A 27,496-nucleotide genomic window follows, 5' to 3' on the forward strand; every position below is an offset into this window, starting at 1 on the left:
GCCCCATTTTATTGGAGTAAATAAGGCAAAAGAACAAAGGAAATTTACATGGCAGCACCTCTGAACTGTAACCTGCTACACAACTCCTCACTCTGGCTGTAACTTTGGGGTTCTGTACAGAATGACCCATTGTTAGTTTACAGAAAGCTGAAAAAGTATATGACAACCAATTTCCAAATGACAAAGGAACACACTTTTCTCCTTGTTTGCTATGCATAAAATATGATAGAAAAAGAATGACAGAATCACGGAATGGTTTGGGTCGGAAGGGACCTTAAAGATCATGTGGTTCCAACCCCTCTGCCATTGCCAGGGATACCCTCCACTAGACCAAGTTGATCAAAGCTCCATCCAGCCTGGCCTTAAAGAGCTTAAACTGTAGTAAGAGATATTAACAGGAGATCTAGGTTCTATCTTAGAAAACTAGTGTGTAGAACAGTACAGCTAGTTGAACTCCAGAAGAGATTGCCAGGAGATTATAGAATCTGCTGGGTTTTTTTGAGAACCAGCCTGGTCAGAGCTGGTTTGGCCACAGCTCATCCTGCTTCCGAGCCAGGGCTGAATTAGATGACTCTTACTCCTTTCAGTCCTATTTGTTATGATTCTGTCTTGTGAATATGAAAAACAGAATATTATCTGCATCAGGGCAGACTTTGTTTCTGAGGCTTCTTGTACTTTACCAGTCAGTAACATGAAATCTTGCATTATCAGCAACACATTAATCCATTAATACATCTATCTATAAAGCACTTTTCTCAAATAAGCCCTTCTTTAAAAAGGAGGCGTTTCAATCTTGACAAACCCAAAACAGGAATGTAAAAGACCCTTACAGAAAGACCTTCTTTGGTATCCCAAATAACTCTTGCAAAGCTCCACCGAGAATCAAAGCTTACTCTTCATAAGAAATCTGTTTTCAGTACAAAACACAGGCATAACCATCAGAAAGTTACTAAGTCAGTTTAAGAGCTAAGGAATACATCAGTGCCCAGTGTCTAAACAACAACACAAAGACCTGCAATAGTTCAACTTCAACATACTGAACATATAATAGTAAAAATTTATATGCAGCTTTTATAGATAAAAAGCTGGTTTCGGCACCACGTTTGTTATGCACGCTGTCTTTTCTGTTCTCCACTGAACGCTGTCCTTATTAATGGCAGAAGACCTTCCTTGCAGCAGTTGTTATGGCAAGCAGGCAAAACACATGCTGAAATAACACAATTTTTTAACAAAAATATTACAGTAATGAAGGGAATGGGATAAAACCCAGCAAGTTCTGAATGCTGGTCACATACAATACCACATCTGTGGGAAAAAATAATTACTTAATCAGAACAGAATATTAAGAGAATAAAGATGCCAGCTTACCTGGCGCAACTATCTTGACTTGAAAAGAAAGCTGGAAAGAGGTCAGAAATGTAACAGAGTAGTGACAACATGAAACCAAATGACATTCTTTGCAATATAATTCAAGAAATAGGGAAAATTACTAACAACTTCCTTCTTCAGGAAAGAGCTTTCCATACTACAGTGTTTCAGAAGGGAAAATCCCTAACACACAAAACAAGCCTATCTTTTCTCAATCCTATGCTAGAATTCACAAAAAAATTTACAATCACAATATATTTTTTCTAATTATGTTCTAATTTCAACAGCAGAAAAAAGCTGAAGGCTAATGTCAGAATTCAAATGCCCTGACATCAATCACCTAAGGCACCATGATTCGGAACCACAAGATCTTGTCCAGAACTTGCTGTGGAGTACCAGCAAATTGTTTGCATTTTAGACATCAGTTAATCCTGCTGAGAAAAAAATAATTAGCCTGTGTCTCATCAGGAAGCTTGAAAGTTGAGCCGTTAGCTGCAAGATTCCAGCTCACAAGCAGAGAGAATAAGAAAACCATCAAGAAGAACAGCTCCACGGGCATTTCCAAACACATTCAGATTTCATAATTAAGAGCTTTATTCATATTCTCCATCTGAAGCTGATTTACCATCCACTAGATTATCATTAGAGTGTGATAACTTATTAATTCACATTACCTTACAGCCTCAGCAGAACACACACCTAAAACCTCCATTCCTTTTATTGTGGTTTTCTTGCTCATTATCCGGTAGTCATAGAACCTCACATTTCCACTGACTCAGCAGAGCTCACTTCAATGCAACTTTTTTATATACACACATTTAGACCTTCTTATTCATGGGGTATTTGGATTTAGAACTCCCTTCTATGAGCACCATGTTGTTCTCACCTGTAAGGCTGAGGTCCCACATTTGGGGTTCTCGTATTACTGTAGCCTCTGCTTTTTAATCTGGTATGTCAAGGTGTGCATTTTCACACTTGACCACTTTCAGAGTTACCTTCTTGTTCTAAGAGAGGTGTTACAGAGAAAAGCTTTCAGTACCCTTGAAACCAAGAGTTATTTCCTTCTAACATACCCCAGACATGACCCAACCTGCTCTTGTGAGCCTCTCAGTAGATTTTTTCTCTTCTACAGGAAATAAATTCAAGCAGAAAATACCCAATTCTTAAAAAGAGAAAGGCAAAAGCATCTGAAACACAAACCTTCTCTGTCAATAATCAAAAGCCTTTGTCAAGTTTTACTCCGTAGGCTCATTTCACTCTCCCTTCATCATTCCAGGATCTTTTGTCTATACAGTTTCAACTTGACAACAAATCCCACCTTGTATTCATGTAGACAAGAAGTGCACATGGCACAGAACCTGCACGTTTTACACACACACTGCTGCTGTCTTTGATACATTCTATCTGCCTGTAGTCTGCTTGTCACAGCAGAGACTACGCCAGGAATTGAACAGAGTATCAACCTCTGTCGGACTTCTAGGTACAACCCTATACAGAGTGGTTATTACTTAAGAGTACATAATCCAGAGAAATACACTGGAAAGCCTTCCATGTAATTCAAGATGACAACACCACACAGTAAGCAGATCTTCAGGAGAACACTTAACACCACACAGGCCTGGCTAAGAAACAAAGTCTCCCATGTTTTGGAAATGCATGCATTTTAGACTCCGGGAACAACCAACCATCTTCCATAAATTGAAGTGTATGTTGCCTGACCACACTGCAGTGTGAACAGTGGTTAAAAGCCATTATTAATGGAATTTGAGGGAAAGGGATTCTAGCATGCAATTAATCTCAAAATGTTTCCACTGCACACATACCTTTTCGCCACCACCGCTCACCCCAACAAAACTCTGTCCTAAAACTGGAGAAAATCAATAAAGCCGCACCAAGAAACAGTCTCAGGTCCGAGGGAACTGAGTTGTACAGAATAAAAAGCATTATTTCTGCCAGTGGCAAGAAGTCAGATCTAACAGAGAAGGCCAGGATGAAGCAGAACGACATCAGAGAGATGAAGAAAATAAACGTGATGCTTAAGGGACCATTGAACAGGGTGGGAGTGTAGAAAATAAATAAAATAACTGAACCGTGGGATAAAAGAGAAAAGACAATTACAAACTTTAGCAGATTACATTAAGGTAATTCCACAAACAGCTGAACCAAAAAAACGTAAACATGCAGAACCACACCACCTGGCTGAGTTTGGGATTTCTGGGGAGGTGAGGAGGGGCTTTTAGGCACATTTGCCAAATCAGGTAACTGACACATTACCACAGAATGGTCAGAGATTAGGAGTATTTGCCTTCAACTTCTGCTAGCTACAACTACCTAACACAAGAAATCACCTCTGTGCAGTCTTGCAGCTCTTCTGCCAAGTCAGTTTATCTCAAACGGGACATAAGCGTGTATTTCATGGGACTTGGACTGAGGAAGGCCTGTGCACTGCACTACGTGTTTCTCTTCAACAAGAAGTAAACATACTAAAAGCACATCGGAGAACTGCCCCTCAAAGAGCAAGAAGATAAGCAAAAAGGATAGGTCACATTTTGGCCTGGGATGCAACATTTAATAAAATAAATTGTGATTATGTGCTCTTAAAGAGGATGTCAAAAGGGTTGAGTGAAACAAGGTGGGTCTAGCACTTTAACTGAAAGTATTAAATACAGCTAAGAAATGCAAGTTGCAAGTTTGGGATACTGCTGCCCAGGGAGGTGCAAGAGATTTGCCTACATTCGTGCAGGCAATTGTGGCAACACAGAATCAGAATTTTAAAGTTTTGGTCACAACATGCCACATGATAGCTATAAGTAACCTCTACTTTGTAGGACACAAGACATCCTTGACATTATTCTCACATCTTACTAATTCTGAAGCCTATTGCTCAGAATGGCATTTGAAATACTAATACGTTTAATTACTCAAAAGCTACCTTTTGAAATATAAGTATGTATACTTACACACATTTATACCACTGGAACCATTGTATAAATAATAACATTAAATATATAATGTATTGTATAAATAATAACACTGTATAGATAATAACATTACCTATTAAACACTGTCATTTTCTACTCTTCAACAACATAATACCCAACAATATAAAGCCATTTTAAAAATTCAATGCAATTTTGTGCTATATAAATCTTTGCCAATAAAAATAAAGTGGCACTCTTCTAAGGTCTTCATATTAGATAATATAAATAGGTTTAAGATTTGTGTGAATCAAACTGATCAAAATTAAAAAAAAAAATAAAACACTGAAATAGAAGGCTGATTTATAGAGGGCGATTTACTTTTAAAAGGATCTAAAGGATGCTGCAGAACAGCCTTCCCAAAAAACATTTACGGCTTTAATTACACAGGGACACAGTCTCAAAGCATTCTGAAGACAGCAGACTATAATTATAAAGAAGATGTTGCAGCAAGAAATTCAGCAGAGCACTTTAAAATGTAACTTCAACACCTGAGCAAACGTTTTAAACTTTATGGTGAGAAGAAACATTAAAAACACCAAGGACAAACACATGCTAATGTAGAGAATTAGAAGGGTAATTGTAATTTCGTGCCCCACCCCACCCCACCCCCCCAAAAAAAAACCCAAAAAACCCAAAAACCAACCCAGATGAAATTTTGTGGCATTTGATGCACTTCCTTTAATTTTTCCTCCTACCCACTTGTATGACCTCTTCCCCTTAAAGATACCTATTCTTGAACAAACGCATTATGTCTTCAGAAAACAGAGTTAAACTATTTACAATACTAATCATAAGAGTAACATATCATTGATGCCCTCCGGATACAGTGTAAGCATGTTCATAGGGAAAGGCAATGTTTTATCAAAAGTCTAAGGAAAATAGACAAGCTTTTGAGTTCACAGTATCAAAACAAGTCTAAGACCTGAAGAACAGATTGATCCCACTGGTGCTGTAACATGACATCTTGTTAAAAAGTAATTATCCTTCAAGAAATATAATTTCTAATACACTGTGGCTGTCCAGCTGCTGTTAAAGGCAAATACAGACTAATCAGAAACAATCTCCAATCTATTACTAAAAAACAACACCACTTTTGGGAAGAGTGTGAGCAACAACAGAGCAATGCAACTAGAAGAGATGTATGCAGATACTATGAATTATATATATATTACTGACACTTGCCATTTCCACTTGCAAACCACTTGTTAGATTCATATTATGTAACTGTGTAAAGTAGAGCATATGACTGCACCCATACACAGAGAGCAGTGCATGCAACTTTCAGCATAATCCTAGGGCAATCTTTTGCCATAATTTAGAATTGCCCAGCCAGACTCCAGGAGTTCTTGCAAATTAACTTGCTTTTCTGGTAACCTTATGGCTACGCATAGTCCCAACCTCTAGTCTACAGTATGTGAAAGAAAAAAAAATCATTGTCACTGAAGAGGCATTTCTAGTGGTTTTGACCCCTCAGTAATTCCAATGATACAGCTAACTTTGGGTTTGTACACTTGCCACTTAGTAATTCAACATGTCCCACTACTATTTTTCCAAGTCCACCACCACAGGGCAGCTCAAATTTCAAGCACATATTTTTGATAGCAGACTGTCAATTTTTAATACCTTTGCTTTACAATGTACTTGCAATTTACATCTTAAATCTGTTATTCATTTTAAAGAATTATTTTTTTATTTTTATAATTAAAGAGGCTACTTTGCAAACTACAAAAAAAGGATGCTCTGCAGAGGCCATCAGGAAAATTCTGTGCTCACACAATCACCCTTTGCATCACTTGAGCTGACAGGAGTTGTTTATTTTTCATGCAGACCAGCCACTGAAGGCAAAACCTGACATTTTGCCAGTACGTTACACAACTGTTTTCTGGAAAGAAAGCACCACTGAAGAGCAGGAATCCTAACTTCCAAAGGGAAGATGCAAAAATTAGGATAACTAATCACATAGCTTTGACAAACACAAACTGAATGGCAACTTCTTTGAACAGAAGAGCTTTAAGAGTCTTGTAATGAGGATCTGGGCTTTTTTCCTAGTCCTTCCTAAAGTTAATGGTCTATGGAATAGCACTGCTGTTTTCTAGAGCAGGAAGAGGCCATCAAAGACCAGTCACAAGAAATACAACTAGAGTTCATAATGTTCCTAGTTCAAGACAAACCCTATTGCAGCTTGCAAGTTTGTCCATCAGACATTTCACTCTGAAAAAAAATAACAAGCCAGTTTGGCAAACCATACCTTTCCCAGTGAAATCAGTAACTACTTGTCAGAGGTTGTCAAAGGGCTGCAAGTACAGTGTGTATCAGTTAATAGCTAAGGGCAGTAAGGCTGTGGCACCTGCATTGGCTGGACCAAGCTGCTGAGCTCTTCGAGCGGGTAATGTGAGCTCTGACCACAAAGGGAGGCTGATCAGCAAATCAAGTACAGTTTACTTTAACCAGTGAACTCTGGGGAGAGAATGGGTAGAGAATTTTATTCTGATCCTCACTCCTGGCCCAGCCTTGATGATCTCCCACTTCACATGTCTTTAATTTCCCCATTGGAAAAAACAAAAAACTAAAAAAAAGTCACAATTCTTTATTTCACAAAAGCAGAAGGGAAGATCTCATAGCAAGAAAACCCACAGTGTATCTTAACATCCACACACACAGAACAACACATGCATCAGAAATTTCTGGCTCTTTCTCCTGTTTAAGTAGGTCGCAACGCACACCACAATCAGTATGGTGCAATCAGCTTGACTGCAGATTTGCAGCAAAATGGACATACTCCCATTAAACGCAAGTCACTGCCAAGACTCAGGTGATGGTAAGCACCTCTTATTTAAGGCTGGAAGTTGAAAATATTTATACCTTTCCTTTCCAGCAGTCTACCCACAAAATATCAACAGTGACTGTGAATGGAATTGTCCACATTTCCCAAAGGGTAGCACATAAAAGAATTTTTCCTGCTGCCTTTTTGTGCCTTTGTTTTGCTGCTCGTGTCAAGGACATGACATGGGAAAGGGAGGAGTAGACAGGATATGCTAGATGAGCTCTGTTACTACTTTAACTTTGCATTTTCCAATGGGAAACCACGTTGGGGAGGGGAAAAGTCTCACAGGAAGCTTTCCATATAAGTCACAGGCTGGCTGCTGAACCTTTCCAAACATACTCCCATATTACCTCCTATTCCATGACTGCCTTTAGATACTGCCTCAGTTGGTTTCTCTTAAAAGCTTCCCCTCCACCACTTCATGAATAAATGTTGTTTTGTTCTAACGTCAAATTCCTTAAAACACCAGCTGCTTCCAGTCAAATCATTTCAAGACATTATCATTATAAACAAAGACAAATCTAAGTTAAACCCAAGTAAACCAGAGAACTAAAAGCACATTTGCATCATTTACTATACTTACCATATATAAACTATAGCAAGCACAGCTGTATAAATACATCATTTATTTCCACATCTCACTGTGCAAATTCAAGCCAAGAGGCTACTAATACCAAAATATCCATTACTCAACATTTTCAGGAAGACGCCAACATTGATGCAATGCTGCTATAGTACATCACTTTTGCCACACACAGCATCTAAGAAGCAGAAAGCTCTACAGAGGGCTTTTGTTATCCGTACTATTCTGTTTTTAAATGAGTGTTTTCTAATTGTTCCTCTATTGATGCCATACTCTGCATACTCAAGGAAAACTGTTATTTTTTGATTTCCTGAGAAGGAAAAAATGTTATTTTCCAGCGTATTTTTTTCTAATGCATACCAAAGGACCATGCTTCCACTAAGTCTCCTTAGTTTTTCTGCATGGTTCTCACCACTGCACAGGTTTCTATCCTCATTTTGTTAACCAAAACAACAAGCAATTGGAAAATTACTCTTTGCTTATTCCTTGGAGTCACATTTAGGGGGTAGGGACAGAAAAGAAAACCTTATTACCCCTGATTAGAAAAGCTTACTATTATATGCAAACAGTTTAGAAGATAAAAGTCTCAAAGCCTAGTACAGGGTAACAGAGAACCACCTTGAAAAGATGTGTAGCCATACAATCGTGCATGTTGTTTCTGAGGTTCAGACCCAAATACCTGTAGAGGTGGCAAACATCCCATCATAAAAACTGTCTTAGAAGACAAGGAATTTTGGAATATTTTTCCTCTGAAGTTCATGTAGGTTTAACTCTCCAGCATTATTTTATTAGGATTTTTACCTGGTTAAGAAAATTAAATCAGGAACAGAAAGGAAGTTAATGATAATGCAGCTATAAGCTTTGGTACAAACTGTCATATGCTTACAATCTCCAGTCATGCAGATTCAAGTAATTTATCTGCCTGTTCCCACACTTCCAACAGACACATCTCACTCAGACAGACACCAGCATGGTGGAAGAAGCAGAAACATGCATCTGAAAAGACTGGTACTTCTGCCAGAAGGTACCAGCTGTGTAAAAGACACAGAGGAAATGTAGTTTGGTTTTGGTTGGTTGGTTGGTTGATTGTTTTTTTTAATCTACAAAGTTTTCATTCAAGGTTATGATATGTTTTAATTTTAGGATACACACCTTTCGGCTTCAGATCCTTATAAATATCTGCACAGTTCTTACACCAACCACCTCTGCTTTTCTACTTTCCCCTTCCAGGGTATACCCTTCTAAGTAATCTCATCTGGTTTAATCCCCCAAAGCGGGCATCACATCTATTTGTGCACTCATGCGAAGATCTATGTTCTTCCCAGCTCAACACAACCAACTTTTATCTCATTAGACATGGTGGCTGAAGGCAGCACAGACTCTTTTGCCATGGATAACTATACAGACCTTTCCTCCATTTCATAATCTGTACAGGTCTGAAAAATAGGAAGCCTAATTAATGGAGCAGTGCAGCTGAAGTAATGGGTGCTCAACAGCATTACTGATAAGCAGCTTGATAACAGACTAACAATTGAGATGTCTGTAGTCCAAAGGACTAAGAGCCTTTGCAAGATACTTGCAAAATACTTGCCGCACTGTATGAGGACGTGCAGAACAGGAAGTTTCCAAGTAATACAGCACAAACTGAACACATGGTGCTAGTAAGGACTGGCAGACTGCTTAGCTTTAGCATAAAAATCAATCAATCAACAAACAAACAGAAAAACTATTAAATCTGCAAAACAGCATGCAGTACAAAGCACACAGTAAAAGATAAAAGGAATGTATTAAATGGGGCATATGAAACAGAGTTTTCTAGTTTGCTTCTGGACATCAGTAGGGACCACCACACCTGCTAGCTGCCAGACACCTGAGCAACAAATCCAGTGACCAAGCTAGATGACTGAGCATGAGAGGGCAGAGTGTGAAGAGAAGAACTATCATGCTGCACTTCCACATAGCCCTCACTATCACCTCACCTCAGACTTTACTCGAATACCAAAGCTGTCCAAACCCACTCTCCGGTCAGATTCCCTGAAACTTGCCTTTCCTATGATAGACATTTCTATGTAAGCAAGTACTCTTGGCACCTAGCATTTTCCTAAATTAATTATTTTATCCTTCAGTTGCACTTTACATGGGACACATGTTCTGCCTCTATAATGCGGCCACAACAGTGCACCTCTGGATGCTCTCAAGTCTACTTCATCATTCTCCTCACTTTCCTCCCTTAAGCACCAGCAGTCAACGAAATCAGTTCCTCTTAGCATTTTCATAAATGAAGCTAGCTACCTCTTTATACTTTTTAATGGAAAATGTTTGATGAAATTAAATATTATGCTGCCCCAAAGGTCACAATGAGACATCAGTTATCCAGCTATCACTATAACTGCAGCTACCAGAACTTAGCAGCCCATTACCGTACATACACCGCACTTACCTATTTTACAACAAAACAGAACCAATCATTGTCAGAGGGTGTATTTTGCTATACATTATACTTACTCACACCCAATTCTGCAACATACACACAATTATATTTGGGCATCCTCTCAAATTAGACAGTTCACAATAGCCTTCTAAAGACCTGGCAGATGGTTTGCGTAACTTGCAGGCATTAAAACCTCATACTGTAACTCTCTCTGATCCTTCAGGATAAGCATATTCCTCTCACATGGAATTTGGAGGGAGAAAGTCTCTCTAAGGAACTTAAATACCACAGGAAAATATGCCCTTGACTTTGCCAGTAGCAGTTTCCTCCATGAGGATTTTATCCATATTGCCCAAATCTGTTATTTTCTACCATTTAGATAATAGTGGTATAGATGCTGAAAACACAATGCAGGCAAATGCCATGGGGAAAAAACATCCGGCAGGTATTAAACCCTACCAGGAACCAAATTCTAAGAACAAAAGCAAGTGTTAAGCTTTAACATTTAAACGTTTCAACATTTAAGAAGGACTTAATGGTGGTACACAGTCCTTATCACAGTTATTTAAAAGTCACCCACACTTTTGACTGTACAGCCTCATAAAATGGGAAGTGGTATGCACCAGGCTTCCTCCTGAAAAGTATTAAGAGTAGGAGCAGCACTCCCACTCCAAAAGCACCAGGATTTGAAGCATGGTTTGAACAACAGTGTCTAAGGCACTGTGTAAGCAGAGTTTACACAATCAATTTCTATGAAACACCCCGTTCATTTAACTGTTCTCATCTTCAATTGGAAAAACTGGGAGCAGCAAAAAAATAACTTAGCATATTTGGGACATAAGTTTAAAGTAAACCTTGCATCTCATACATCATTTAATTAAGGTTTGGGAAGTTTAACTTGATAACATTGGAAAATATTAAGGCACTCCAGGCAAAGTTTACAACAGTACGTGCATAACATGTTAACATATAACGTTACTCAAACATCATGGATACTTAAAAGCAAATGTATACAAACCCTTCAGAAATTACATTAGGCCAGAATTCTCAGCAACTAATGCACATGAACTCTAAATTTTCTTACACCTGAAGAAGTTGTCTGAATTTTTCTTTACCTTTTTAACTGAAGTGAAGAATACTTCTGTCTGAGTATTAGTAAACCTTTGACAGGACAAAAACCATGCTGCAGTCTGGTTATATAAACTAATATGACAAATCCCTTTTGTTAACTGCGTCACTTAATCCTGATCCCCAAAAAATTAGTAACCTCTTTTCAATCAAATGGCATTAACACTAACAAAAATTATTTAGTCAGAACTTTACCTTACCGTGTAAATGCCAATTCTACAAACAGCAAATGAGAGCTGGATACATTCAGACATAGTCTAAAGAAATTAAAATAAAGACATTACCAAGAATGCTATTTATTAACAATTAGTTTTCTTCCCATCTCCCCCTCTCCCCTGAAAGAAACACTTGATGGTATTACTTTATCTTTATTCTGTAAGGTTGTATTGAACAAGCTGAGAAAAATACCATATAAATTCAGATTATGCAGTTACTATACTACCTTTCATACAGAAGCAGCTGCTGAAACCATTACATTTACTAATTAGGTATTTCATTATAGGCTTCAAATTACCTAATGCTCCCCCAAATGCCTATACAGATTAACATTTGGCATGCAAGCTTTTAGTCCAATTTATTTTTATCTACTCTTGTTTAAAAACAACCTGCAAGAGACATTTTAAGAGAGTAAAGTTCTTTTTAGTTTCTTAGTGGACTGTAAAGATCTTCTATGTTTAAATATTATAGTTCTCTCCCCATATCATGATTCAAACTCTCTTCCTGTATATACCAAAATAATGCATACAAGTTAATGTTCCCATATTTTTGAAGTCATGCTCCTTTAGTTTTCTGTTCAAAATAGAACTCTCTATTGTCTCAACTATTTTATTTAATCTGCTCTTACAGTTGTAAATAATCATATTAAAAGTTTTTACCCTCAACTCGCTCAACTTCCAATCTCTTGTGATTCCACAATTCTATGTCTTCTGCAGTCACCCAGAGAGGCTGTGGATGGACTATGAGTTTCTAATGAAACAGATGAAAAACACCTTCTTTAAATAGCATAAAGAAGCTAGAAAATCAATGCACCTCCCCAACACCAAAATAAAACCTACTGTAAATTTGCCATTTTGTTAATACATGGTCAGGAACAATAAACCAGGCTTACAATTCAGAAAAGCAATTGAAGAATTACTTTAAATGAAGTATTTGAGAAGTCACTGTAGGCAAAAATTAAAGCAATCAAGTGGAACATATTATCTATCTTTATTTATTTAACAAGTCCACACATCATCTGCATGTATTTTAAGATGTCGAAGGTGAACTGCTGTATGGTACATACTTCAAACAGTATCAGTGAAAACACTCATTTTTTTCAGCTTCTGCTTTTAACATCCCCCCACCCAAAAAAATTCTGCAGTTTAATTACTCATTTAATCAGATCCATGCTTATGAATTGTAAGTAATAAAAAAATGCATAGCAACCATTTTTCTTATGCTGTAATTGTTAAATTTAAATTTTAAGCAAACAATATTACACTGAACTGTCTGAAAGTCAAAAAACACAGCACAAAAACCTGAAAGCTAACCTCAACCACATCATTGATTTTTTTTCTTACTGGAAGCAATCTTGAATATTATTACTGACAAGGAAACGCTGCTTCAAAGCACCATTTAAATTGCCAGGATGTTTTGTCTTCTTTTGTCAGTTTTCAGAACAAACATCCAGTTCTATGACTTCTGCTCTGACTTTCCCACAGAAAAAAAGTCACAGAAAATAGGAATAGAACGGACTTTGAGAAATCCTATGTTATACAAAGTGGTGGAGTGGGGTTATAAACCATATCCATACCCTCCTGACAGTATTTGCAGACCATTTTTCCAAAGGTTCCAGGGATGGCTGACTTCCCCAAGCAATGTAGCCCAGTGCTTCATTACCCTCTCTACTAGTTTCCTAATGTTTAACCTGAATCTGCTGCAATTTAAGCCCATACTTAAACACAGGGTGATACATACAGTGATTGGTGTTTTCAGTATCCTGACAGATTCTATGTGGATGGCAGATGCAACTTATATATAAGTAAAAGATCATTTCAGGTTGCAAGGGAAGTAAACACACAGCAGCAGCAAACCATTAGTTTCTTAATGTGTATCATTTGCTTTTATTCTACACAAGTGTAGCACTGTAAATTTTTTTCCGTATTCAGTACTTCCAGGCTACACATTCACTAAGCTGCAGTTCAAATTCCCCAGCAAGTGCCTGGTGAACCTTGCTTCAGCAGAATAAAGCAAGCTACATCTGTGTTACCTTACTCATCTGTTGCTGGGTTTTCTACTGTTCTGAAATCAACAAGCTATTATAGGGCATGAATTCTAAAATTATCTCCCCTTCCTACTGTCACATACAACACCAGTAAATGCTTCTATGCATTTCCCAATGAAATATTAAGCCTCCCTTTTCCAAGCCTCCAAGATAATGTTTACAATCTGCAGTCTACAGTGTTAAAAAAGCTTATTAATTCCAGTGCTGTTACTAGATTCTCTCTTATATTCACTTTTCCTCCCCAAAAATATTTACATTCCTTCCAATATTATTTCAGCTTGATCACTGAAAAAAGATCAGGAATAGATTTAAATAATTAGATGCTTAGTGAAAACTACAGATAACCACTCTGATCACTGAATTACAATGTAAGTGATAATCTGCTGCTACAATGAGGAATTTATTCTTGATACTTGTAATCTTCTACTGCTTTCATTTTGCAACTTATTTTGGACCATACAACTGGGCAACAAAACAATTGTAGAGAATTTGCATTTAATTTACTTACAGTTTATTGTTGCTTTCTGAAAGGATTTTACATGGTAAGCATGAAAGTAAAAGAAAAAAATAATGTAAAAATATACCTACAAATATTACAAAAGAAAGATACCTGGTTTGATACAATTCTACAAAGACTTATTCTTAACAGAAGTCACTTAGCATGTCTGAAGTGAGAAACGAGTTGTCAGGTCAAATAAGCATGCACCTTTGCCAATATGCACCCTTCTGCTTAGGCGAAGGGTCATCTCACAAACATTAAATAATTTCTCCAGTTGTAAACTAAACTCATGACTAACATACATATTTGCCCATTATTCATTTTAATTATATGACTGTTCATAATGTCTCATAAAGTCTGCCTTGCAGCTGCGCAACCTTTCATTCACAACAAGCATTTGTTCTGTCCATTTTTTCCAGCATTCAACTACCACTACAAATATCAAGACAAAATAATCTCAATATTTTGTGTTAAAAAAAAATAAAAAAATCTTATAGCTCTGATGCAGTCTGCAAGCACACAAATTCATTGTTTTAATATTGATACCTTCAGCAGTACAAAATTAAATTCCCACCCATAATATTTACAAAAGAGCAAATTTTGAAGAGCAAGTTCTGCAGCTGATCACTTCAAAGCTGCAATGACTGAGCTGAAAGCACTAGTCTCAAGAACCTTGGTAGGCAAAAGGGGAGAAGTGATCCTAATCAGTTTATCCAAAGACACAAAAGGCTCGGCACCTGATAGAACTGCAGGAGATGGTATCCTCGGTTCTGCCAACCAACAGTAAGACTCAACTTGACCTTGGCTTGCTTTGCCATAATCCTAAATAATTTACAGCACTAAGTATAGATCCAAGACCACAAAACCAGAAAGCACTATGAGTTGTTGGGTTTTCCTTGTGGTATATTTCTTTAGTGAAATAAGATGCCCTCCTGCTCATTGATAGAAGAAGCGGTTCACCCCAGTAATCGCTTGGAATTACTGGAGCTTTCAGGCAAAAGCTTTTCCACTTCCACTCTCATCTACATCTTTTTCCAGTGTGTAAGAAATGTGAAAATTAGCAATACAAGTGTAAACAATATGCAGATTTTAAGGTATTTTTATATATGGAGCCTGAAAGAAATTCTCAGTGCTTATGTGTTTTAAAGAACATGTAGGTACCCAAAAGCACACACAACTATGCTACAGTACAGGTGGCAGAAACTTTGACCAGAACTGCTGTTTGCTAAACTTGCGTACTGAACTCCAAGCAGTAACTTGAAGGCTCCTCTTTCTGCACAAGATGTCACAACCCTTCAGCACATTCCATTAATATCTAATTTGAACTCCCTGAATTCTTTTTTATACAGTTCTCAGGGATAAAAGACACATGAAATATTTTCATATTCTCCTTTAATGCTGAATAACTAGATTTTTAAAATACCAACCTTCTTTTACATAACCATTAAAAATAAATCTGAGTTTTGAGACTAGAAGAAACCTAATGCTGATGGAAAGGCAATGATATGTGAACAGGAAACAGGACTGGATCCAGGAACTCTTGTCATCATAATAAGTAATCAAGTGGATGCACCAGAGAACAATGCTCTCCCCTCTTTTAGGCAATGTTCTCACCAGAACAGTTTTCCACGACTGCTTCCAGGACTGCAGTGGTTCAGACAGTGAAAAATGCAGGTTAGCCAACACAAAATTAATAGCAGCAAGAACAGCATAGACATTTCGGAAGAATTCTGGACCTCTTCTCCAGTCTTGCTGAAACCTGAAATTAGCAAGTTTCTAGGCAAGAATAAATCACTGAGAGAAGAGATCACTCACTGTAGAGTGAGTGCATCATCAGTGTGCATCTACACAGGCTGTCAATTCAGTTTCAGGTTCAGCCAGTGCTGCAGGCCTTACATACAAAGTCACAAATTGTGACTTTGCTGATAAGTCAAGGCAGGACCTCCAAGCAGAAGGAATCCTTTAGCTACATGGCCCTAGAGCAGATTACGTACCTTCATAAATCCCTCTGAATTAAAAAGTTTCACCTCCTGTGCAGTCAATGCAATTCTGGTTACACTGGGGAGCACTCCCAGACATCATCCAGAATATCCCCATTTTCTAACTGCACTTCCCTGTTCTGGAAATAGATCTAGCTGTTGTCCTCTCAGTGAGGGGGTTATGGAGGTGTTTGGTGCACAGCCTAAGCACCAGGACATACAGGGAATCAGTGTCTCATGAACACATTCTCAGGTTCCAGCAATCACAGCTTCAGGACCTCCACAAGCCTACCACTGCATCTGAACATCATGCTTAATACTCCTTCCCCAATGGATGAGTCTTCCAAGAAACTACAAATTCATAGTCTCATTTTTGCCTTCCTAACATTACTGCACAAGTGAGACCAAATATCTAACTATACTCCTGGGAAAAAGTAGTACCTGGATTACAAGTGTCATCAAGTTCTATGGGGAAAATTATTTCTTGCCCATTTACCCTCTCTTTCTGATTTTGAAGATGTATATAATATTGCCTCCCCACACGATTCAGCTGTCTCTTCTTCAGACTGAAGGGGTATAATTACTTAATCCCACCTTGTATGGAAGCAGTTGTTTTCTTTCAACTACTGTGTTATCCTTCTCTGTATCTTCTTTGGTTTTCCATCTTTCTGATACGATGCAAACAAAAATACAGTGTTTAAGGCAACACCAAACCTTACATTTAAGCTGTGTAAAAATGATTTTTTCCTTCTTAATACCCTAAACTTGCTGACAGATGTCTGGGTTGCGATGATATTCTGAAGGATCCCCTTTTCTGTTCCTGATCACTGATGGTATTTTAAGGCCTATGCATCATCTGTACTGCCATGTGACTTATGCTATAAATATATGCAACATTGCATTTATTAACACTGAATTTCATCTGCCATTTCATTACCAATATCAAAAGGGGTACTATGATTTTTTCCCAAGTTCAATGCGCACACTTAATATTTGTCTCTGCATCTGCCCATCAAAGTATATGCTGTTTATACAACTAACCACAAACATGTAATTACTTCCTTGTAATCTCTACATTCTCATCTCCATCCCATTCACTGCCAGAGCAGCACCAGCAATGCTCATTTATGAAACTTACTATCGACGCTTACAGAATGATTACTTCATTTTTAAATGCTTCTGATTTTTTCCATCTTTACTAGAGGCATAATCATATAGAGTAGGTAGTAGTTGCTGTAAAAGCTGCTAAAATGTAGAAAACTGATGCTTCTTCTATCAAAAACCTTCAAGTCATAACAAGGAAAAAAAAAAAGATCTGCAAACTCACTTCCCCCATATCAACAGTTCCTACTGGCTCTTGGATGCCATTTTGCTTCCCCAGACCCTCCAATGCCAAAAGCTAATGTGGTCCTCTGAACAAATTTTTCTTCTACTGCTCCACCAAAACATACACCATAAAAGCAAAGCATCGTACTCCGTTTCAGGTTCTTCCTGCTGTTTCTCCTTATAGGCAACAAAGCTGTAGGGCAGCACTGCATCTAAACATGAGGACTTACTTGTCAGCTGTTATTTCCTGCTTTGTGCCTCTCCCTCAGACAGCTGGAAGCTACTTACATGCTCATGTTGGCAACTAATGCGGTAACCTTACCAGTGAGACAAAAGTTCTATACTCTGAAGAGCTCCAGCATGAGATAAGTCCATTTCTTATTCAATTGCAAATATCCTAGTTATGTCCCCAAGGTCTTTTATACAGTCAGGCAGTTTGCAGTTCAGAAAGTTTTGCTACACACATAGTGAAATAAAGAAAACACAATATACTCCAGAATGTAATGAGCCAAAACCCAAACAATCACAACATTTTAAGTATTGCATATGCTTTTTTCCTTATGGCTTTACTGCTGTTTGGGCCCACATTTGTGCTTTTAAGTTTCAAACTAAAAATGCTTCTTTTGTTAACAGAGAGCTGATATCCTCACATAATCAGAAAACTTCAGAATTCCATCTGTGAGAATAAACATCACAAGCTGGCACTATTAAAAAATATGAGCTGATGATACTGACAACAAGCCACAAATGGTAATTAGTATGGGGTATTAGGAGGAATATTCTGTACTTACTAAACACAGATTTTTCCCACTTATTAAAAGCTTGCATTTCTAATATTCTGTGAAATTCATCACCATGTTGTGTCAAGCTTGGAGGTCTGACCGAAGAATTCAGGAGCAACGTACTGCAGAGCATCATGGGGCTCAACAGACTGCGGGACTAACTCACAAGGACACTGTAGAGATATTTGTAACAGAGAATCAACATTTTCAGAAACTGGGACACATTTTTTGATGCAATAACATCTACCACTCTAATGCAAACCTCATCACAGAAAAGGCAAAATGGTAATTTGATTTTAGACGTGCTAATTCACTTTTTCTTTGCGTAGCTGAAGAGAATGAAATTTCTGGCACTGCAGTACTCCTGGGACTTCACAGAATCTTGTGCTGGAAATTATAATCACATTAAGGCATTCTTTTGGGTTCCCAAGGAAGCTGTATCAAGTTTCACTGTAACACCCACCTTTGAATCAGAAGTTTACCTGGAAAATTCAGTAAGGCTTCCTATTGCAGGGTGAGCAAATGCAGCACTTGACTTTTCTCTTCTGCAAAGTAATTCTATACTTCTGCTCACTGATCTATGCTCAGCCAGGTAATTTCCAGTGAGTTAAGTTACCAATACTTTTATTGCCCTTTCTACACTGCTGGTTACATCTTTCATTCAGCAAAAACTGTCTGCAATACTGGCTAAGTAGATTCTACCAAGTGGGAGGATTTGTTTTTCAGAGCACCTCTCTTCCAGGTCTTCAACCTGATCTGGTTTTGGAACTCTCTAACTTACTGAAATCAGAAGCATGCTCATGCCAGTGAGGTCATCTCCCAAAACTGATTCCATCTGCCATTCCCAGTTGATTTAGATTTGAATGTTACGCTTCATAGAGCTGAAATACCAATAGAAACCTAGCCACAGCAGTTTCTTTGGGTGAGGGTGTCCAAAATTTGGTTTGGGATTCTTCCCACATTGCTGTGCTGATGCAGAAAGTAATCAAAAGCAGCAGCATTCTCACTTCCAGACTAAGTGACCCTGGCTATGTAAACAATAGCAAGTACTGCAGCACAGCAAATGCTGGTGCTGAAGACCAAGTATTTGTACTAGGTACTTCAGGCATTTTACTTCAAACTAGTTCTGATCTGGTCCTGTGGACTGAAAACCCATTAGCTGATGCATCTTCCAAACCGTTTCATCTGTAAAATAGCAAGATTGCATGATCTGCGATCACTCCGCAATGCAAACCCAGGTACAGTAAGTAGAGGTGACTAAGATCCACTTCAAAAACCTGCATCTGATTCAAACACTAATATAACTGCACGTACCCTGTACACTAGCTGATCCTACACCTGGCAGTTGCCCTCTTTCCTGCGTTCAGTTCTATCTTTACCTTGAAACAACTGTCAGACCCCTTACCCTTGCGCCTAATAAGCTTCCCAAACTGAAAGAGGGATAGTACCTCAAGATAGAAGACCCTGTGCTCTGCAGAGGGTGTAAAATTTCAACGATGTTACAACCAATAGATGAGTCAACAGACAGCCCCAATAATCCTTATTGTTACATAACAGCAGACAAAATTCCTACGATGACAGGGATGTTCAGCAAATGGTAAGAGGGCAAGGCTACACAGAACTTCATTGCTTATGTTGCAGGTGATGTATCAAAGACCTATACATGCCTCCAAAGGAAAATCCAGGGTTACTAGCATCAACTTCCCTGATCCTTCCTTACTTCAAAGAACAGCAGCTACTGGTTTACAAAGTTTCAGTTAAGTAAGACTTTAACCTTCAAACAGATGCCTCCGTAATGCCATTTGTAGTCTATGAAAGAATGTTTTCTATGGCCTACAGATACCAAACAATGGAACAGGCAACAGCAATGGACAGAAAGAATCTTAAGTACATCAAAACCACTAAGTGATCACAATCTAACCTGTATTGCCACTTTCTAAATCAAATCTCTCCAAGTAAATTAAAGGGTCCAACTAAATAAAAGGGAAGGTCTTAAAGGTAAGCAAAAGTTGCTCAGAAACATTTTATTTTCCTTTTAATATCACCTAATGTTTTTCAGAACACCATAGCTTGGCATATGCAGCTTTCCTGAGCCAAGAACAACTTTGCCTGAACACTAACTACCCAGAACCTGAGGTTAAGACCATTCAGAAACCAAAAAAATGTGAAGTCACTTCAAGGCCTATTAATTGCAGATTTGAAAATCTAGTCCAATTCAAAAACTACCCAAATTTTAGCTTCTGTGTGCACACATACAGAAGTAAAACATTTCGTAACAGCTAACAAACATATACAGAACCAAAAAACCTCAAGCTTCTTATAGTAAAAAAAAACAAAACAAAACAAAAAAAAAACCAAGCAACAAGGATTCTACTGCACTAAGAGTGTGCATTCTCTTGACTTTGCAATACTCATTCATACTTAACTTTTCAGAGGGGGGAAAAAGGAAAAAAGAAAAAAATCACTAAAGTTGACATGGTTGTTCATGCAAGAAGCGTTACCTTCCATTTGAGGTTGGAATATACTCTTCATTACCTACTGAAAAAATATTCTTATATACAACTGAGATACTACATAGTACAGGATACAATTTAAAAATAAGCTATCATTAAAAATCCTTTCTAATTAAAAAGGATATTAATCATTTTAATCCAATAAAAAAATGTGTATTTGTACAAAGTTAAACAGGTTATCAAATTTATCTTACAAACTGTCAAGAGCAATGTAAGACCTTTTTTGTGCAATCACACTGATTCAAATTTCTACATCACCCTCTAAAGTAGCTTTAAAAATTCTACACAGACCAGGCTGATCCATGCAACCAGTCAATGTAAGATCCTTATCTAGTACTGAGGAGGATGCTGCTGAAGTAGTATACTGTGGAAGTCTACTCAGCAGCTCAAAATTCGCATTCCAAGTACCACACACAAAAAACTGAAGCATTGCTATTGCTTGTCCACAAGTTCTCCAAACAAAAATTGTAAGATCAGTCACATGCCGTGCTTTTCACAAGATGCATCATGCCATAATTTCTTAAATTAAGCATAGTCTACTGAACATAAGCCAGCCAACACAAGTCTATGTATACATTATAATCCTTCCAGACACAATGCAGAAAGAATTAAGCAGAAGAAGGTTGCAGAAACACCACAGGATTGTATAGTCACAGAAACCTACAAACCTACATTGATGCAGCTGTGTTCACATAGCATGTTTTAAAGGAGTTAACTTCAATACAAGGAGAATAAAACGTATGAGTAAAAGGTGCCTCTAAATCAGTGAGCATGGATTCTTTTCCAGAGTTTGAACCTGGCTCAGCTATGTTGATTAAAAAAAACCCAAACAACGAAACAACCACAAAAAACACACCGCTCCTAACATTGTAACTATATCAATACAAAAATAACACAGGCATCAGGCTCAAGAGCTTCTTTTGGCTATTAAAGACACAGAAGCTAGTCCCACTCTCCTAACGCAAAACCAGACCAGAGCACCACAGAAGATACTCTTCTGATACCAGCACTTTATCAAATGGCATTAGCCATAAATCAAGGATCACACTGTAAGTAGGAGAGCTCCTACACAGGTTCTGGGTATCTACCCATACATGCTTCAGGGCCATAGTCCAAGCTGGCTCCAGCTGACCTGGCTCTGAACCTTGTCAATAACCTGCTGATATTAGCAGGTGCTGCAGATGTGTAGTATTTCTTGGGATCAGCTCCTTAAAGGAGAAAGAAACTCTTGACCCATGTAGGCCCCATCCAGGACAAATCAGGAAAAGAACCTTCCGATGTAAGTCTGGGAAGAGCTAGCTTGAGGGTAGAGTCTTCATTGAGAGGCAACGCCTCCTGAGTCCACACTGCAGCAAACCTGACCTCAGTTATTCTAGCCTCTTTCCACTGAACTTCCTCATTCAGCCACACTGCTAACCAAAACTTCATCTAATGCTCTGTCAAGGAACTACTGTAGCCAGAAACAACTGCACCCTTTGCCCTGCTGTCTGCTTCACATTAAAGGCAGGGGAGAAAATCTCACTGTCCGCAGGCTGCAACACACTGCCCAACACAAGGAACCAGCAAAGGGATCTTCTGCTGAAGTTCTGAAGCCCACATAGGTGCAGGATCCCAACACATAGGTGCAGGATCCCAACATAAATGGATAAAACACAACATTCCTTAACATGTACCATTTTTTACTACCACTGTTATGAAAATAACAAGGTGGTGGTTCTACATCTACAGGTTAACATTCATACTATAACTGCAAGTCTTGCATAAAGAAAGAGCAGGCGCACCTTTACACTAGGGCAGACTGTGGCAACAGCTTGGTCCTCCAGGCTGAAAGCGTGTTGTAGACGACTTCCATAACTCACCACCATCAGTTCTTTTTGTCAAAGCAGATTTTCTAAGATGCCTGAATCCACTGTTCAGAAGAGCCATTCCATTTACTACCATTAACAGAGAAAGGTGAAGGAGGACCAACCTCCTGCATTTGGTGGAGGTGAGGACTGGGAGGGGAAGTCCTCTGCACAAACACACAAGGAAGTATTTGAACTGCCAAACAGAATATGTCTCCTGTCCAAGTTATACACAGATGCAAAAAATTAAAGGCTTTCCTTTTTTTTTTTTTCTCCTTTGGTTTAAAAGAGTTGATGTCAGTTGCAACAAGTATTCCAAAGATCAAGGGACTAAGAGGTATGGAAACCCCAGCAACAAGTGCTGGTCAGTGATAGATGATGGCATCTTAGCCTGTCCGAGACCACCAGTGGATCAGCATCCTGTTTAAGCTATTAACTCCAATCTCTGTTTTTCACCATCTATAAAAAAATAACTTGGTTGCTCTGTAACAACTTCTACATCGAAAGAATCCTTCACGTTTCACATGGCACTATAACATGCTGTGAGACTGATGAGCCCTTGAGAAAGTCTGTCTTCAGAGACACTCCTTGATAGAGCAGAAGCATTAAGCAAAAAGTGCATGAACATTCAGGACATCATTATCCTGAAGATTCACTTCTTTTCAAGATGTCACCAAAGGAGGCCACCCAACAGCAAAGAGGAAAAGGATCAAGTGGAGAACGAGAGTAAGGGGGGGGGAGGGGGGGGAATGTAGAGCTATTTAATCTCCTCCCCCCCCCTTTAGTTAATACAAAAGCATACTCTTAGTTTCCAAGGCTTATTAAATTTATTGTTCTCGGAGTGGCTGGGCTTCCACACAACACCTGCAGCAGTCACAAAGGTTAATGTAAGCATTTTGAAAAGTGCAGGATGGCCAGTTTCATCTGGATTTAAGTTTATAAAGGAAAAAAAATTAAGAAACAGCTCCAGGCTCTCAAGGAGCTACAAGGCTGCACTTGGCAAGTTTATTATCAGTATTTCATTAACTAGGTTCTTAAAGAGATGTCTACCTACTGTTTCTGCCACACAAGACTCATTTTCTATTCTCCCTCTGTTACCTGAACTCAGGAAGGAAGGCCTAGAACTTTTTTTCCCCTTCCTTCTATTAAGCTGAATAACTCAAAATAAATCTAAGCTACATGGAGGCCAGAATAGTAGTTAAGTAAATATTTAATATATTTCTGGTCTAATTAATTTCATTGTCAGAGAAGGAAAAGTCAGCCACTGCACGTAGATCTCATCTCAATATGGGAAATTTCCAAATCAATTCACTAAAAAGAGCATCTCCAGAGATTCTGTTGACCGGCTGACGAACCCCTCTTGAAAGCCTACACCCACGCGCACCTTTGCGTGAAGGCATCAGAAAGGCCAAGTCAAATTTCTGACTGCAGATACCTCGCGGCTGGTCACACCTGACACCAACAGCAAACAGGGGACAGCCAAAAGAGACCTGCTCCCCACCGCCCTTCGCAGCGCCCCACGAAGGAGGGGGCACATGGGCACAGCCCACGGCCCGCACTTAAGGCAACGGAGCTCGAGGGATGGGATGTGCCCAGTGCACATCCTGCTGTGATGTCGAAAAGGCAAAGTAAGCGGTTACCGTACTCCAACAAGTCATCAGCTCATAACACAGCCGTGCCACTGGGTTTGCCTGCCGAGCCTGTGAGTCTGAACAGCCACCACGACCCCAGCTTAGAGTGCGCGCCGGTGATACGATCTCTCACGGGCGAATCAAGCCAATATTCATTAAAGCGCAATAAACGCTACCCCTGAATACCAGGTGCCAGGGCGCAGGGCCCAACCCGCCCAGGGTGACAATTTAGCTCATTCAAGCGTACCCTAAGCTCATGCATTTAGGAAAAAAACAGCGACCCGGGTCACGGCTTTAGCAATCTAATAGCGGCCAAATGAGCGGAGCCCTGCCGGTTTATCACCCTTTAACTGCCCAGCGGGCCGGGGGAAGGCAGCGCGGCCGGGCGCCGGCCACCCACCGCCCCTGCCCGCTGCCACCGCCCCACCTGCCCCCTACACGCACAGCCCCCGCCGGGGACGCCGCCGCAGCCGCGGCACGTTCGGGTAAGATGTCCGACGGGCCGGCGGCGGGGGGCGGCGCGGCGGGGGGCGCCCCGCTCCCGCCGGGGGAACCTACCAGGTAATCCATGTACCGGGTGGCGCCGGGCGCCGCGCTGCCGAGGGGGTCTCCGGAGCCGCGGGCGCCCGCCCGGCTGACAGCAGCGCTGGGCCACCGGCGGCCCCGCCGTCAGGGGGAGCTGCGCTTCCTGCCGCCGGCCCGCCGGCCTCGGCGGCGCGGGGAACGCGGCCGCCGCCGCAAGGTGCGAGCTCGGCCGCCGCCGCCCCGAGCGCCAGCAGAGGGTCCGGGGGCGCCGCGCCCCACGGCGCTGTCAGAGCCGCCGCCGCCGCCCGCGCCTCACCGCGCCGCAGCGGCCCTGCGCGCGCGAGGGGAGGGAGGGGAGGGGCGGGGTGGGGAGGGGCGGGGGGAGGGGCGCGCGGCAGCGGCGGGGCGCGCGGCGCGGGGCGGGGCGGGGCGGCCGCCACACAGCCAACCCCAGCCCGGCGCCCGCAGCGCCCGAGCGCTGGCCAGCAGCGCGAGGCCCCGCCCCGCCCCGCGCGACGCCGCTGTCAGCTGATGGCACACGTGGGGCGCGGCCCGGGCGCTCTTAAAGGCGCACGCGGGGGCTCGTCTCTGGGCGCGCCCGGCGCGGCCCGCCCGTGGGGTGAGGGGTAGCACGGCCGGCAGAGCCCGTGAGGCGCGGCCTGAGGCCCCTGCGTGCTGCCGGGCCCTGCTGAGCTCGGTAGCTGGCGGGGCGCCCAGGGGGAGCGGGGCGCCTTGCAAATACCAGCTGGTTGCTGCCGGGGCCCCGCGACGGGAGCTCTGCTATTAACCTCAGCAGAAGCAGGCGCCCGTTGGACGGGACCGACATAGCTAAATCCCGTTCAGCAGAACCTCTGAATAAACTTTTTTCTGAGAAACTTGATGTAGGAAGGTAAGAGGTTTATCTTCTGTATCTTTTAGCTTAATCCCCCCAGCCACCTGTGAAAGCAGCACTTGTGTCTTGTAGTGCGAGCTGTACATCTGGCCCCTGGGCTTTTCCACAAATTCACAGCTTTAGTGGTAGCGCCTGCCTTGCTGGAGAAAATGGAAGGAAACTTCTCAGTGTGACTGTGGGGTGGGAAATCTTAGAAAAGCAGTATCAAGCGAGATAACTTTAAAAAAGAAACCAACCCACAATGTAATAAAATTCATTATAAAAGCAGGTAAGGAGCAAAGAGGAAAGGAGGAGTAAATGAGGGTTCAGGAGTAAAAGAGAACGTGTATTTATAAGGATGTTAGTAAGCAGTTGGCCTAGATCTAGTAAACTGCTGGCAGGCAAGGGTGATGGCAATTGCTGCTCTGATTTTTGTAATAAGTTAAGGCCTCTTGCAAACAGGCTCAGTTAATGACATCAGTCAGCATCAGAAACTGTTGGTAAGGTGTTCCCCCCGTTCGCCTAAGGAGAAGGTGGTTCCTGTCAATGGATAATTCATTTTCCTCATGTCTGGTCTAGAATAAAAAACATGCTTCCTTTCAACCTCCTTACTTTGGGAATCAATGTCATACAGCTGTATAGCTGGTTAGATTTAATTTAGATGAGTACAAATGAACTTGTTTACTTCAAATCACTAAGAAATGCGCTAAATTTACTGTTTTAATAGCTAGGTGGTGGAAGGAGGAATGCAGGCTTGGCCCTTCCTGCTATTCAGTATTCTGTTTTCTGTATAGGCACAGCCATTCTTGGCAACTTTCTCCTGATCACGAGATGCCCTTTTGACAGTGGGAACTACAGGGTGAACAGAGGTGGCTAAAGTACACATCTCAATAATGTAACAAAGGGGCTGCAAAAAAACTGATTTCATTGTTCATCTGACATTGCATGCTGTTTTTAACATCTTGCAGTGCTTTTCCCCTTAACCCTTACAACCCTTTATTTCTTTTGGGTTTGTTTTTTTTTAACAGCAGTAATACATCACTTTTGAGACACTGCCTTTAGACACTTTCAACGAAGGGTAACTGGAATAAAATGCAAAGGACAGCATCAAGAACAAACAGAGATTTCAGAAGTATTTCCTATAAGAGTAATGGGAAACAACTGGGAATTATTTATTCTAGAGCTGATTGGAGGGAAAATAGAATCCATATGTAAAGAGTTGCTGCTGAAAGGATGTTCTGATAGGAAAAAAAAAATTATTGGCTTGTATTGCAGCAAGGGGGATTTAAGTCAGTCACTGGAGAACGCTTTAATGGGAAGGATAATCAGGCACAGACAGACATCATGACCAAACGCAGTAGAATTTCTGAGAGTGGTCCTGACATGTAAACATTTCTCAGGTGCAGTTTAGTTGACAGTCTTCTAGTTCATTTTCTCCAGATCTTAGTGTTAAGTTTTATATGAATCTGATTCTGAAGATGCAATGTGTTTATACATGCAAAGAAAAATACTTATTCCCAAATGACTATTTTCCACATGCAGTTTTTTTCTAGCCTATAAACAAGTCCTCATGAGCTGAACAGAACACCACTTAACAAAATCAGGAAAGTTCTCATGTACGCACTGCAAATCCCACAGACTTGATCAAAAGAGAAACAAAGCCTAAGCTTATATATTAGTTGTTCTTTAAACATACAAGTCTTCTGGCCACTCTGTAGCCTTACGGTGCATTCATTTTATGGCATGAAGTGAGGATTAACACTGAACAATAGCAGAACATAAGCAGAATACAAGTCCTATAGCACATGCCTTCTAACCCACATAGCAGTTGTTGTGTTGCTGAGATTTTTCTAGCAAGTCCTTTAGGATTTCTTTCATTTAAAAAGAAGCTCAATTTTATATTGGAATGTATTCCTAATGCCGTTTTAGCTATCTTCATAAAGACACT

General features: G+C 40.3%; 1 protein-coding gene across 6 annotated transcripts in view; it reads right to left on the reverse strand.

Annotated features, from left to right (window-relative positions):
• ARL15 (ARF like GTPase 15) overlaps nt 1–25,045 on the reverse strand; it is a 224,856-nt gene extending 199,811 nt beyond the window's left edge. For 2 of the 6 annotated variants that reach the window (XM_080373123.1, XM_080373124.1), the window contains exons 1-3: nt 24,711–25,045; nt 12,191–12,281; nt 11,516–11,572 (exon numbers count right to left, since the gene is read on the reverse strand). In XM_080373123.1, the coding sequence (XP_080229249.1) occupies nt 11,516–11,569 (54 nt within the window). In that variant the 5' untranslated portion in view covers nt 11,570–11,572; nt 12,191–12,281; nt 24,711–25,045. The remainder of the gene's footprint in view (nt 1–11,515; nt 11,573–12,190; nt 12,282–24,710) is intronic. The other 4 variants (XM_080373126.1, XM_080373128.1, XM_080373125.1 and 1 more) reach the window with 4 other exon arrangements.
• Between the last annotated feature and the right edge of the window lie 2,451 nt (nt 25,046–27,496).

Source organism: Falco punctatus (assembly GCF_963210335.1).
Source record: "Falco punctatus genome assembly, chromosome: Z".
Lineage (NCBI taxonomy): Eukaryota > Metazoa > Chordata > Aves > Falconiformes > Falconidae > Falco > Falco punctatus.